This window comes from Formica exsecta, unplaced genomic scaffold (genome assembly GCF_003651465.1).
Source record: "Formica exsecta isolate Colony F162 unplaced genomic scaffold, ASM365146v1 scaffold149, whole genome shotgun sequence".
NCBI lineage: Eukaryota > Metazoa > Arthropoda > Insecta > Hymenoptera > Formicidae > Formica > Formica exsecta.
In genome coordinates, this window is record NW_021848818.1 from 523,312 (window position 1) to 539,124 (window position 15,813).

At 31.3% G+C, this 15,813-nt stretch overlaps 3 protein-coding genes across 7 annotated transcripts; all 3 read left to right on the plus strand.

The window, feature by feature from the left end:
• The first annotated feature begins 3,059 nt into the window (after nt 1-3,059).
• LOC115246372 (heat shock protein HSP 90-alpha-like) lies at nt 3,060-6,221 on the plus strand. The gene is made up of 2 exons (XM_029825146.1): nt 3,060-3,422; nt 4,183-6,221. The coding sequence occupies exons 1-2, from the start codon at nt 3,405-3,407 to the stop codon at nt 6,106-6,108; spliced, it is 1,944 nt and encodes a 647-aa protein (XP_029681006.1). The 5' UTR covers nt 3,060-3,404; the 3' UTR covers nt 6,109-6,221.
• Nucleotides 6,222-7,015: 794 nt separating this feature from the next.
• Nucleotides 7,016-8,005, plus strand: LOC115246374 (28S ribosomal protein S36, mitochondrial). Of its 2 annotated transcripts, none has more exons than XM_029825153.1 (4): nt 7,016-7,188; nt 7,318-7,375; nt 7,478-7,653; nt 7,841-8,005. In XM_029825153.1, exons 1-4 carry the CDS (start codon nt 7,165-7,167, stop codon nt 7,856-7,858), a joined length of 276 nt encoding a protein of 91 aa, XP_029681013.1. In that variant the 5' UTR covers nt 7,016-7,164; the 3' UTR covers nt 7,859-8,005. The 2 variants fall into 2 exon arrangements, with proteins under 2 accessions (XP_029681013.1, XP_029681012.1); XM_029825152.1 differs by having other exon boundaries at nt 7,031-7,188; nt 7,475-7,653.
• Nucleotides 8,006-8,511: 506 nt separating this feature from the next.
• Nucleotides 8,512-15,813, plus strand: LOC115246373 (resistance to inhibitors of cholinesterase protein 3-like). Of its 4 annotated transcripts, none has more exons than XM_029825149.1 (9): nt 8,512-8,829; nt 9,068-9,421; nt 10,110-10,372; nt 10,496-10,682; nt 11,491-11,543; nt 12,217-12,377; nt 12,505-12,691; nt 14,390-14,969; nt 15,433-15,813. In XM_029825149.1, the coding sequence occupies exons 1-8, from the start codon at nt 8,682-8,684 to the stop codon at nt 14,816-14,818; spliced, it is 1,782 nt and encodes a 593-aa protein (XP_029681009.1). In that variant the 5' UTR covers nt 8,512-8,681; the 3' UTR covers nt 14,819-14,969; nt 15,433-15,813. The 4 variants fall into 4 exon arrangements, with proteins under 4 accessions (XP_029681009.1, XP_029681011.1, XP_029681007.1 ...); XM_029825147.1 differs by lacking the exon at nt 11,491-11,543 and adding an exon at nt 11,000-11,139 and having other exon boundaries at nt 8,682-8,829; XM_029825151.1 differs by lacking the exons at nt 9,068-9,421; nt 11,491-11,543 and adding an exon at nt 11,000-11,139.

Genomic DNA, 15,813 nt, shown 5'->3' on the forward strand with positions numbered 1-15,813 from the left:
TATTTTACTATAATATTTATATCGCGCAAAAATAAAATATGTATTATATTTATATACGAATTATATTTTCAGCTTACGGTATTACCTGAAAATCGCCGGAAATTTATTTTTGGAGTCTTTTGCAATGCAATGGAAGGAATACAATTCAAAGGAATTTAGCGCAATATCTTCATTTTGAACATATATTAATAACAGTAAGACTTATTTTAATTTTTCTCTTATCAGCGATTCGCGGAATCGCAATCGAAGAAAAATCTTCTAATATATGTTCAAAAAGGTCTTGGCGCGGACATTTTCTTTGGTTATCTAGCTGTATGAGTTTTATTCTACATCATAAAGCTAGGTTACCGGAGTTAAGCTCCTCGCCATATCAACTCCAGCAATCTTCCCCTTATGTGTTTCTACGCTTCAGCGAAAATAAAGCACCGAGACGCCGAAACTGTTACACCTGAGGTGTCCTCGACATCATCGCGGCATCGACTTATCGGGTAATAAAGGCAATGTTAGAAAAAAAATTTAAGTTTACGTTTATAATTTTAGATATTAACGGTTGAACCTTTATATCTCTCTTTAGCAGTATTATAATTCAATGTAGGCGATTGACATATATTTAACGATTTACATATGTAATATTATTCATATATTTTACTAGATGTATGATATTAGATGAATACTAGATGAATACTAGATGAATTTGAATGTCAAGATAATAATAGTTGTTATGCGAAGACGCATATGTGTCCCGCTGATTCCGATTGTCGCATCGAATAAAAATAGCGAACCCCGCAAAATCATTCCTCTCTCCCACGTTTTCGAACAGAAAGGACCTATGGTATTGTGTCGAATAATTTTCAGCTGTTAGGTCCTCACAATGGGCCGAGTGTTCGGTACGAAGAACCATGCAAACACAGATCCATAAAGAAGTATAAGCGACGCACTCGCCGATCCCGCAACCGCAACGTACAGAACAGGCAAATGCGAAAGTGTCGTCTAAGTCGTATAGCTGTGTATATGGCTCTCTGTATTCCCCTCGCGCGTGAAACTACGAGTTGGGCATTTGTAATTGTCGTTAGTGTCGATGACTCGTGACCGGCTTGTCGAAAGGAGAGGACTTTACAAAGTCGCGCATATCGATGTTCTCTCGCACATGTTTATTTTGCACCTACATCATGCGCGGGAGTATCATGGCTGAAAATAATGTCCGCTATTTTGATAATCACACGCTTTGGAGAAAGTTACATCGTTATATCGCACCGGAATCAGAAAGAGAGAGAGAGAGAGAGAGAGCGTAAATGCGGGACACGACCCAATTTGACGAAGCTTATACAATGAACGGTTTCGGCTATTTTTTCTTCATTTTTATTCCGCAAATTAACTTGAATTAACTTTTGGAAGAAGTTCGAGTCACAAGCTTCATTTTCGAAATAAGTTTCATCAATTTAAAAGTTGCACATATTTCCCTCCTCATTATATATCATTATTAATTAGTTCTTACTCTTGCAGATATACACGTGCGATCTTTGGGCAGATTTCTTATGATGATTCTATTGATAATTTATTTTGACGCTGCTTTCGGTAAAAGCGTAAAAATTTGTGCACGTCGTGAGTTCAAAGCGTTAACGTATCGAAGGAACGCCTCGCGAGAACGGAACCAGTTGTTTCATTAAACACACGCTGTGCCTATGAAACGTTACATTTTAAGTGTGTGCCGACACGGTGCGTGACGACAATGGTTCCCACAATAAAGAAGCCAGGATATGTTTACCAATTATACATATGTATATGCGACCACAGGAACGAACACGTCCGGCGTGATATTGCAGGAAAAATTCTTGGCTTTGTTTAAATTGCATGTAAAAGTTAGAACAATGCCAAATTTGATTCTTCATGAAATATATAACATTAAAGAGAATAGAGAAAAAAATGGCAATCAGATTTATCCTTTTTATTAATTTTTTCTAAAGATTTTGTTTGTGTAAGCTTTCTTGGGAATTTGAAATAATTTTAGGCATTAAATGATAAATTTACATTTAAACAAATTTCTTTTATAAAAATTTAGAAAATAAAATTGAATAAGCACAAACGGCGTGCTCTTTTCGCGATGATAATAATCTTAGCGTTAATCGCAGCTTGATTGTCAATCGATCAATCGGGTCAAGAATTTAAGATCGATGTGTATATGGTAGCTTTTTTCTATTGTTTATTTTTAGATTTATTATTTGCATACATGTATAGCGCAAAATTTTTATCATCTTAATCATTGCAAAAATACTCTTAAAATTATAACATCAGAATATCATAAAGATTTATCATTTAACTATCAATGTTAATTTTTATATCATGAGATAAAAAATGATTAAGACTACTTGAATCGTAATCGTTATGTGCGCTTCAAAACGTCTATTCTTCTTTTATCATTTTCTACCATCCACAAGACTGATAAGAGATTGATTTATCTGCGACAGGAAGCAAGATCGTACACAGGGTATCTACTCAAATCTTGTAAAAAAAATTCCCTGATCTTCCAGGTATTTTGAATTCAAAATTCCAGATAAAAAGAATATTTCAAAAATTTTTTATGCAATTTTCTAAAATAAAATTATTTATTATATGCCTTTTCTTTCGCTTTTCACTCATACGAAGAAAAAACACAGAGACATTCACGTTTCAAGTACTAGATTTGCAAATGTACTAAAAAAACTGAATAATTTTCATAAGATAAACATTTTTAATTTGCGTAACATTTTTATTTTTTATCACTGACCATGTTTATCCTACGTCAGCCTTAATTGGGTTTAATAACACATCTGTAGTTTTAAAACTGGCCAATCACAGAGCTCTGTTAGACGGCACCCCCGTTATGTTATTAAACCCGATTAAGGGTGACGTGTAAACATAAAACTAAAATTTACTTAAATTTTCACTAAAAATTACGATAAATAATATGTACTTCATATTTAATATTCTGTTAAGATATTGAATATATAAACAGAAACGGATATATATTTATAATATGTATATTTTAAACACATAATTTACAACTTGGCTTATCGATGGATTGCCGACTGGTTACAAGCAAAATTATCAAAAAGGAAATTTTTCTAAAAATTCCCTAAGTACTAATAGAATTTCATGAAAATCCCCTGGTTTTTTCAGGTATAAAAGGTTCATTCCGCATCATTAAATCGGAAAAGTACTTATTCCCAGATTGAATTATTATTGGAAGCGCGAGATAAAAAAAGCGGACCAGAGTTTTAAATGTATTCTGGAACATTCTGAGAGAAATTGTACATAAAAGGAGCACTCTTGTCTTGCTCGATATTCAACCTCACGCTACGAATTGGAATCTATATTAGCGGCATCTCGACGTGAATCTATATATATCAAATCGACCGCAAAGTACAATGTCAACAGTTACAAAGGTAAGAAATCTTTTTTAAATGCGCGATAATAATAATTCTCTTTCTATTTGTAAGATAGATTATTCGTTATGATGTATCATTATAATTCGTTGTAAATATGATAATCTCGTGAGTCACATTTTACATTGCGAAACAACATGTGATTATATTAAACTGCTCTATGATATCATTATTTGAGTGTTTTCCTCTTATCTCTCTATGCTTTATTTTATATTTTGTACCATCAATTTGTCGCATTTTTGTTATAAATGAATATTTTGAGATGGATGAAAATTGTATCTGTTTGAAATATTTCTGAAACGTTAAACCTTGACATTGTTATGAAACGATATAAACTCTACGTTGTTTATCCATAATGTTTAATGAAAACATAATTTATTATGAAAAGCAAGAGCTTCAGCAATCCGTTATATTTATTAAAAATTTTGTTAAAAGATATAATTTATATAAGCAATTATATAATTATATAGAAAAATTTGAGGAAAATGTGGATATTTTATTTATCTTTATTTTTGTAATTTGTCGTTTTTTCAAGTCAATCTATAATCACAACAAAAACTATACAATAAATGATATCCAAAATATCGCGTGCTCTTTATGATTATTTTTTTCTTTAGCGCTATATTTCGCTCGTCTTTTTGCACGAACGATCAATCAGTATTCTAATCATCACGTTACAAAAATCCTCTACTAATAAATTTTTATCTACTATGCATATATTCATTCTAATCAAATTTATTCTAATCAATATCTTTTTTAGATGTTCGAGAAAATACAAACCGAAGCAAATGAAAACGTCGAAACTTTCGCCTACGATAAAAAAGTTTCTCAGTTTATGTCTTTAATGACTAATAACCTCTACTTAAATAAAGAAATCTTTCTCAGAGAATTGATCTCAAACTCTAATAATGCTTTGAACAAGATTCACCGTGAATTTTTAATGGAACCTCTCAAGCTCGACAGCGAGGAATTGTACATCAAGATTATACCAAACAAGAACGATTGTACGCTGACCATCATTGATAATGGTATTGGTATGACCAAGACTGATTTAATGAACAACCTTGGAACAATTGCAAAGTTTGAAACTAAGACTTTTATATTTGAGTTCCAAGCTATTACTAAAATCTCTATCGGTCAATTTAGTATGGGGTTCCACTCTGCATACCTTGTAGCTGATAAGGTAACTGTTACTTCCAAGCATAATGATGACAGACAATACTTGTGGGAATCCAGCGGAAATGGATCATTCACTATCAAATATGACAACAGTGAGTCATTAGCACGTGGTACAAAAGTTGTTCTTTACATTAAGAAAGATCAATCCAAATATCTAGAAGAAAGCATGATCAAAGAAATCATCAAAAAGCATTCTGAATTTACTGAATATCCGATCAAATTGCTCGTGCAAGAAGAACTCAATAACATAAAATCTATCTGGACCAGGAATCCTAATGACATTACTGAAAACGAATATGATAAATTGTATCAGTCGCTTACCTATGATTGGGAAAAATATTTGACTATGCGACATTTCACTATGAAGGAAGGTCAAGCGAAATTCACAGCTATACTCTTTGTTTCATGTCATTTACCACTCGAGATGTCGATATGCGATAGAAAGAGCTTCAAATTGTACGTTAGACGCGTATTTATCATGGATAACTGTAAAGAACTATTACCAAACTATCTGAATACCTTCATAACAGGCGTTGTTAATAGCGAAAATTTGCCCATCAATATCTCTCGTGAAATGCTGCAACGTAACAAAATTTTTAAGATCATTCGTCAGAATCTCATAGAAAAATGCTTGGAAATCTTCGATGGATTTGCGAAAAATAAAGATGTTTACAAAATGTTCTATGAGCGATTTTATCATAACATTAAACTCGGGGTTTATGAAGACGATATTAATCACAATAAATTAATACAGCTTTTAAGATACTATACCTCTGCATCCGGCGATGAGATGTGCTCATTGAAAGATTACATCAGCAGGATGAAGGATAACCAAAAATATATTTACTTTATCATTGGAACGAGTAAGGAGGACGTAGTGAATAATTTATTCGTCGAACACATAAAGAAGCGCGGTTTTGAAGTGATTTACATGCTTGACATATTGGACGAATACATATTTGAACGAGTGGAACAGTTTGATGGAAAGCAGTTCATGTCCATTACCCCAGAGAATTTGAAGCTTCTCGAGGATGAGATCGAAAAGAAGAAGCATGAGGAGAATAAATTTGCCAAGTTTGAGAACTTGTGCAAAATTATAAAGAGCGTCCTGAAATATGAAGTGGAAAAGATTGTGATCTCCAATAGATCTATCAATTTGCCTTGCTACATTGTGATTTCACAATGTGATTGGACCCCCAGTATAAAGGATGTCGTAGACAAGCACATCCTGCCCAAATCCGAGATAGCATCCATAATAGCAAAAAAGCAGCTCGAAATCAATCCTGATCACGTCATCATTGAGAAACTTCGAAAAATGACCAACTATAATCAAAACGATAAATATGTTCATGATATTGTGAACATATTGTTCGGAACTGCTCTTCTCTCGTCTGGTTATATCCTGAAGAAACCAAAACTGTACGTCGCTGGCATCTATAGGATGGTCCAACTGATATTTAAAGATAATGTGATTGCGAATAATGAAAATATGGAAAAAGTAGATTAAGCTTTGCATATAATAGAATTTTTATAATATTTATAATATAGCAGAAAAAAACTGCATTAACATATGACTGCATTTGATTGGGTCATCTATTTAATAAATAATTTTTATAATATTTAATAATATGATATCATACACAAATTTTTACATATCATATATATTTTGTTATTGTCCTCCAAAAATTTCTACTTTCTGACAAATATATTATTCCCTTACTATATTATTATATTATTGTCACTAAGCAAAATAATATCAAAATTAGTACTTTAATTAATTAATACTATATATTTAAATTTAAGATATCATACTTAATGTTAAATTATTAAAAGATTTGCATTAATTTTATAGAAGTTAATTAAAATTAAACCAAACATTTCCATATTGTCTTAAATATGGATATTTATCATAAATTTAATATTAGTCTTTTCTTTTTGTAAATCAGTATCTTGAAATTATTTAATATAGAAATCAATCAATCTTATTATACAAAGAATAAATTATTCAAGAATTGATAAAAAGAAAGAAAACTAAATATCAGTAATATGAATAAAAAACTAAACTAGAATATGTTTTAATGCATCTTGAATTCTAGTATCGGATTTTTCTCTCTGCTATTATGTTTAATATTTAATAAATACATTCATTAATAGACAAAATGTTAATTTTCTGTCATGAAATTGTTATAAATTACATAAAATATGTAGAAACATGTGTATAAATACCTTCAGATTACTTTCGAAGAATTTTGACGATTAGGGATTCAATTCAATATAGATTGAATTTCTTTTATCTCAATTATTTTCGCAGGAATGTAGTTTTTAGATCAATCGTGTGCGTCAGATATTTTTTAAAACTCGCTCTTCTCTAATGTACAAATATTTAATTATTAAATGCCGATTGCCGCGCCGGGCTCGTCAAAATAAGGTTAGTCAAAAGAATCTGTCAAAACGCCATCTGTATACTGCACGACGATGCGTCGAGAGGAGTACTTCTGCTGCGGACGAAATTAGTCGTGTGGGATATCGCGCTGCCTTATTCCTTAAAGCAAACAAAAAAATTATGATGGCAAGCAAAGTTTGGAAGGTCAGTACTGCCGACTGCAATGCGATTCGCTGTCGTAAATCGCCTTCATGGTGATTTCGCACAAAGGACATTTACGCAGTATGTGACTCTGAAGCCGCCTCTGAGGGTACTGACGCGATCTTTTCGCAGGTGGTCCAGCCGCACGTGCCGATGATCAAGTTTCGGAAGGGCGGCATTAATCACGCAGGTAACTTAGATAAAATGGGAACGCACAATGCGCGACGATTGAAAAAAAAAAAAAAAAAAATATCCCCCCGATACTGATATCCGTGTTTATCTGTTGCAGCAGTTGCGGGCACGACGGCCGCTCCATCTGCGAGATCGTCAGGACCGTCTCAGACGCAGCAGAGCGCGGGTAATGCTACGGGCCCTCGGGTGATTGTTCTGCCGACGATTGAAGACCTTCACCTGCCGCCGCGATATCAAAGACAGCCGATAGATGAAAAGGAAATCGAATATATTAATGTAAGTTGCGAGATGAATCGTTGTTGAGGGATCTTGAGATGGCATCCAATCACTTGGAAATTATTTTTTACTCATTTACTTAATATAAGAGTAGATATAATATATATTATATAATTTATTTAAAAAAAAAATGTTTTAATTATTTTATATTTATTATATATATCTTGTGTGTTTTTATATGTTACAGCGTGGTGGGCCAGAATGAGCTTGCAGCGCAAGTATTTAGGATCTTGTAAATCTATGCAATATCATAACTTATATCATAAATGAATTAACTGTGTTATTGATTGGTAAGACGCAATGCGCCGTGTTCAAATAAATAAACGTGACGGGAGAGATTCCGCGCTGCGAATATTATTTTATATTTATGTATCTCAGCCACACATATCGGGCAAGGTCTTTTGTGACACTGCCAGGGCCTGCTATTTCTGGCACGACTCTTAGCTCCATTCCTGTAACACCCAATACGTGTTAATTCTAGATCTCTAAGGCACAATGAGATTTTAGTAAAATACTTTATTTAAACACTAAATTTTTCTACTTGTGCTTTTTTTGATATATAGTTAAAGTAAGAGAGGAGGAATTTTATTTTTACATTTGTTTTGTGTAATAAAAAAACCTTATCTTAAACATATCTTGAACTTGAAAAAATCTAAATAGAAATCTATTTGGCATTGATTATAATATAATTTTTTTATGAATATAAATATAACTTTAGATGTGTTGAAACGTAAAACTATCTTCAAGCATCTTTTAATATAATTTAATTTCCGTAATTATATGTAATTTACTATTTGTGTGCTGTAATTTTTTTATTGGATATGATCCTCTCTTCTCTGATAACGACATCTTGATACAGCCCTGTAGCAGTATGACAAAAATAGCAGACGACAGTACGCTGCGGCGGCCCTCATCTCGTCTTGCCGTGCCTGGACGTGAGTGCGGAGGAAGATTAGCGATCCGTTTATAATTTTATCGAAGTTTTGTCAAAGCGCGAAACATTTACGAACGACGAACCCATTACGAAAATGGCCGAGATAACAGATTTCGGACCGAAAAAGACGATTTTTATACTCGCGATTGTGGCTAGCTGTTTCGCGGTATTATGGCCGAAAATTTTCTACCCTATGCTCACAGCATCTGTCACTCCACATCAGCCTACGACAGACAGTTCTGGTAAGATTCCAATGTTCACGTGTGTAAGATTGTTAATAATGTTAGAAAATTCTCGCTAAAATTATTTTGTGTTCGGATAGTTTAGATTATATTTTTTTATCTATTTTGTCTATAAATAACTTAAATTTTTATGTCTCACATGTGTACATAGAAAAAGTTAAGTAGATAGGAATTATATCTAAATATCAAATACGTTGCAAAATATTCTTTTTATACTGTATACAGTTATTATGCGTAGTGTGCTGCGAAGTAATATTTGAAAGCGATGTCACTGCAGTGGATATTATGCAAGAAATGTGTCAAAATATATTGAGGCATCATCCAGTTGATCCACGTATCAGAGATGCGTTAAAGCTTAACAAGCTAAGCCCACAAACCGCGAGTTTGTGTAGAGAGGAGGTTCTAGCCAGATGTGGCATAGATTTATCATCTTTTCTCGCTGAAAGGGAACGGTTGGGGAAAACCTACAAACAAGTATTGGAGGAAATTAGATCGTTCAATAGTTCCCTTTGCCTTAAGATGAACTTTGGTATACCATTGTCTCAATTAGGGATACCTCATCTTATTAGATATCATATCTTGATGCCACATAGTAAGAATTGCAAAGATATGCGAATTAATTGTCGCTTAATATTAATAAATCTTTGTGTCATATTCTATTTTAATATATAATTAATTAATTAATTGAAGCTACTTTCATAATAATTTCTTTAAATATATGTGAGTTTGTAATTTTAATAATAGTTTAATATATGCTACCAATAATATTTATATTAATTGAATTTGAATTAACATGCTTGATACATATAATCACACATGTTGACCATATTGTTTGTAAATTGCTTATATAATAAGATAAACTTTGAGAGATATATCTGTAATGTATCACATCATCATATATATATGGAAAATGGCTTTAAATTATCCATTTTGTTTTGGTTGATTGCCAAAAAGTAAGCACATTGGCAGACGATGTTTGGCAGACAAAACATGGAGTTTTAAATACGTTCATACCAATGACCTATTATGTACTTTTCTCATTTAAGTTTTCCATAAAAATCCTAGATTTATTTCATAAAAAAATCATCAGTTGGGCCATATTTATAACAATTTTTCAGAAAATTAATAAAGCACTAATTATATTATATTGTAGTAATTAACACAAGCTTGTACTAATTTCTGGGTGGGCGTTTTGACACAGGATTAATATATTTTTGCGTGGATCAATAGATAAAAATATATTTTACAGATAAAATCCATAGATTTTTTTATGTATACAGATACTATACGACAGGAGCGTCGTACTCCTCCTCACGCAGGCGGAATGCATCCTGCGATGAGAGAGCGGGGAAGGGCCATACCATCCTCTCACATTGTACCAAAAATAATGGATAGATCTGATCGTATTATACCAAAAATGAGGCCACCTCTTGGTGGTGCTGGTCATGTTGTTCCAGCTCCCAAGGGAAATGGTACAATGGGAATTATCATGCCACTATATACAATAGGAATAGTTTTGTTTTTCCTGTACACCATTATTAAGGTAATGTATAAATTTGCAGAATAATCGTGACAAAGATACGAATGCGATGAAATCTAAGAATGTATTATAAATTAAACCTGTCATATATATATATATATATATATATATTTTTTTTTTTAACAGGTCTTGAAAAAAAATTCCGATAGCGAGATTATTTCGGAATATCCAGGGGCAGCTGCTGAAAAGGAATTTCGGAAAATGGTGTTCTCTCCAGAAGCTCTCGCTACTGCAATGACTGGAGGTACGCTACCTTATCCAAGGGAAAAGTCACCATATAGAACTGCACCGACTATAGAGGAGTTGAAGGATCGTAAGTGCTTCTGTGCAAATATTTCTACTATTACAAGCCATGTTTCATTTACATTATCATCAATGCAATGTTTTTCTGAGAAGCTATTTCTTTTGGAGAACTATTTTGGAGAATTAAGATATATATGTCTTCTTGAGTATCTAAACAGATTTTTCAATGGTGTTGCATGATGCAAGGTTTGCACAATTAGAACACACACGTATTTATACACGCGGATATACATTGCAAGATTCTGAATAAAAATGCGCATATATTGTAAGTACTTATACTTATACTTTGTACTACGTTTGATCATGTTCTACATGCTGGAACACAAGAAGCGGCAGGAGACATAGAGATAGATCAACTGAGACAACGATTGGTCGAGACGGAAGCAGCCATGGAAAGAATCGTTGTCCAGATGAGCAACATATCACGTTCAGTAATGCATAACTCGGGCTCACAGCCAGAAATCAAGGTTTATTAAATTAGTTTTGACGCAATTCACAGTTTCAGTTTATTAGTCGTTAGAAAGTATGCACGTTGCTGTGTTCTGATTGCGTTATAAGCTTTACCCATCCAATGTACATTAAACATATTGTACATTTAATATTAAGATTTTATCTTCAATATTTGGCTTTTTTAAATTCCAATGATAAGTGTTGCAAAAATTACAAATCGTTGATTTAAATGTTTATATTATATATAAGATCCATATTGATATATATGCATATATTAGTCGAGTGCGATATTCAATACGAATGTTTAAATTGGAATATATGTATTCAATAATATAGAATTTACGTTATATATTTTATATTTTGAGTAGTAGATGAGGCTCCAAAGTCCAATGGTCTAGCAGGGGTCGATCGCGGTTCTAAGGTACATTCCTTGCCTCCGAAAATATCTCTAACAAGAGTAACCAAGAGTTTGTGGGACACTTTTCATTTTTAGCGCACTAGTTTCACGAATAATGAGTTTATCACGTATAAATGTTTTTTTTACATATGATAGTCTCATTCATATGATTCTGTGATAACAACATTTAAATATTTCAAATGCAGAATTATCATTATCCTTTTGTATAAGTAAGGATATTTTTCTCAGTGCTAAATATTGTTGAGAAACATAAGTTAATGAAATGATAGTTGTTCTTCTTACAGCTTTTTGAAGTGCTAATTGTGTGCCTTGCATGTATATGATACTTGCTTATTTTATATCTTATTGATACAGTATATTATAAAATTAATAAATTAAAGCATAATGGATTGTACAATATTTGCCATGTATAATTATATGATTACACCATGTTTTTTATATAGATGTAGAATCTTTAACATAGCTCTTTTTTTTTAATTCTGTATGGTTTTTATATTAAAAAGCATTGCTTATACATATATAAATAGCTCTTATTAAATTAATCGAAGAAATGGCTTTGAAGTTTTTATTACATAATATGTTATTACTACATATATTTTTGATTTAAAAAATATGTACGAGTAACGAATGAAAAGTGAATAATGAAAAAGTAGCATACTAAGAGTTTAATTTACAGGAAGAGACTACAGTTCCGGAATCACATAGTAGAGAAGATGAAGAGTTAGATGCAGTTGAACAATCACCAACAGTTAAAGTTATGGGTATGGAAATGACAGCTAGTTGTGAAAGTGGACAGAAATGTAGCAGACCTACTACCCCCATTATCCTTACACCAAGGTATTATACTTATCATTCTTTCTTTAACATTTTTTTTATTTTTTTCAGAGAGAGAGAGAAAGAGAGAGTATCTTCTCAATAATTTTTTGACAAAATATATATATTTTCGTCGTATTTTTTATTTCAGTAATGTCGAAAGAGAAAAAACGCCACCAAAACCTATATATTTAGAAGGTGCACTACCGTCGCAATGTGAATTACTCGTAACCGATTCAGAAACACAAGCAGAGAAGTCAGAGGACGACGATGACGCTCCCGTTGTTCTCTCAGGCAAAATGACCCTCTCCCTCATCAGCCTCGACCAGATTCCAGCTGTAAGGAAATATTAGAATTACCAACAGAATCAAATGAATCTGCGGAGCCTTGTTTTATTTGGTGATTCTTTCATTCATTTAATTGTTTGCCTAACTTCTGTATAGGTTACTTAATATAGAGATCACAAATCACAGGAACTAAATGCAGTGCAAAGAATGGTTTCTTGGAAATTACATACATGGGTATGAGTAATGTGCTGATTTCATCATTCATTATTTCTATTCCTATTATTCTCTGTGATTTGTTCTAGATATTAATGACATTAGTGCCTTGTGCCTTTTATTTATGTTATTTATGTTTCACTAATATTTTAATTTTAATGACAAATACACTTGCTTGTTAATAGAAAAATAAAAAAATATTTCTGAACTAGATCACCAAACTCTTGAAACTAATTTTACAGTTTGGCAATCTATTTCAGGAACAATCTATATTGTTTAATGGAGGAGTGTGTTCTTTGTCTATAAGAACATGTAATTTATGTTTATTTAATATGTTGTTTTTTTATGTCGATGTAAGCAAATTATATATTATCTGACTAAATGGAATGAATTTACTTTTAATTTTATTTTTATATTTGTCTTGATACAAAAACTTAACTCTTTTTATACATAATGCTAATGAAATTATGTCATGCAAATTGCCTTTTGCAAGAAACAACACTGCAGCATTAATTAAAACTACACTTATATTAACATATTAACATTACATACGTATCAATATTAGTATGATATATTTAAGATATATAATATTTTATATTTTAAATATTGTTTCAAACGGTTATTACACAAAAATAAAGTATAATACATAATTTAATTGAGTCATGTCTTTTTTACAATTAATGATAAAAAAAAGATAAAACAAAAAATTTACTTGTTTAATAATGTCTAACTTTTTATGATATTTTTTTCACAGATATAATGATATGCATGTTGCAAAACATAAATGTACTTTTTCTTTTTTTTTTTTAATTAGAGGAGCGATAAAAAAAAATTATGTGTTTTTATATTATTCTGCATGTAAAAGTATTGAATGAAAAATGAATATTTGTCAAGGCGCATTCTAAATTTTGTAATTACACGTGTTTATTATGTGGAAAGGTGTTCTTTCAAATATTCCACTGCTGCACGCATAATAAAGTCTAGTGTGTTTGTAAACATTCAAGAACCTATCTTTCAAATCACATCATATTCTACAAACTCAACAATTAATCGGTTTATGATAGCTAAAATAGTTGAACATATAGTTTAAAATTTGAATTTGTTAGAAAGAAGATTAATAGAAACGTATTATAATGGTATTTTATTTTATAAATAATAAGAAAATATATATAGATCTCTGTGTGTTCACTATTATTTTAAATAATTAATAAAGGTTTTTTCTGCAGTTAATCTCAAATAATATCGTTATTATATACTGATTAACATGGAAATAATGATTTGTACATTTTGTATATTTGTACACTTCTATCTTGTTTATTAGAAATTTAAAAAAAGATACTTTTATATGCTTCAGTTAAAGAATTAAATCGTTCCATTTTTTCCTTTACTATTGTTTCTTAATCATAAAAAAGATCTGACTCTATTAAAAAGATTACACGAAACACTCGTCTTGTATTGTACAAACAATTTTATATTGCTTTCATTTGTTTTATAATTTAAGACATAATTGTAATAAGAACGATATCTAATACGTAGGATTCAGAGGATGAAGGTCGAAATGGAAAGGAAAAAAAACCCTTGAAAAAGAAAATAAATGCAGAAGTTGAGAATGTACCAAACAAAAAATCAAAGTTGTGGCAGAAAGAAGAAAAGGAGGAAGATGAAGAAGGAGAGGAGGAAGAAGAGGATAAAGAAGAAGAGGAGGTAGAGGAAGAGGAGGAGGTAGAGGAAGAGGAGGAGGTAGAGGAAGAAGAAGAAGAGAAAATAGAGGAGAAGAAAGAAGAGAAGGTAGAGGAAGAGGAAGAAGAGGTAATAGAGGAAGAGGAAGAAGAGATAATAGAGGAAGAGGAAGAAGAGAAGGTAGAGGAAGAGGAAGAAGAAGAGGAAGAGGAAGAAGAGAATGTAGAAGAAGAGGAAGAGGATATGGAAAAGGAATCTGAGGATGAATATGAAGAAAAGGATTGAAGAGGAGGAATCAATCTTCAATCCAGATGAACATGACGAAGAATACTGGAAAAATATGGAAAGTAAAATGAATAAAAAAGAAACCAATCTAGAATAAAAAGGCTAACAATTTTGTTTCTTTAGGCAAATCAGTGTTTACCAATCTTTAAAGATTGATCCCTTTATTATAAAAAGCTACAGAATTATTACAATAATTATAAGAAAGCTAATATATAAATATACTCACGATATAAAAATACATAAACTTGTTGATTAAGCACTGCCAAATACCTAAAATGTATGTCTTATATGTATTACCAAATTTTCATTTTTTTAACCGTTATATTTAACATTTTATAGAATCATAAATTTATTGACTACAGGGGCCAAAAGAAAGAGAGGCAGTGCTATCTATGTCATATTACATTGGCATAGACACTTTAATTTGTAACACATGTTATAGGCCATGTTATTACTCTATGTACTTAAAAAGTCATTTATGAAATGTCTTTTAAATCTTGCAAATGCCAAGAAAACAAAAAAAAAATAATAAGAAGAAGAGTTATGAATTTTTTTCCAAATGTAGTATACAGCATAGATATCAAACTTGAATCAGTGTTTACCAATCTTTAAAGATTGATCCCTTTATTATAAAAAGCTACAGAATTATTACAATAATTATAAGAAAGCTAATATATAAATATACTCACGATATAAAAATACATAAACTTGTTGATTAAGCACTGCCAAATACCTAAAATGTATGTCTTATATGTATTACCAAATTTTCATTTTTTTAACCGTTATATTTAACATTTTATAGAATCATAAATTTATTGACTACAGGGGCCAAAAGAAAGAGAGGCAGTGCTATCTATGTCATATTACATTGGCATAGACACTTTAATTTGTAACACATGTTATAGGCCATGTTATTACTCTATGTACTTAAAAAGTCATTTATGAAATGTCTTTTAAATCTTGCAAATGCCAAGAAAACAAAAAAAAAATAATAA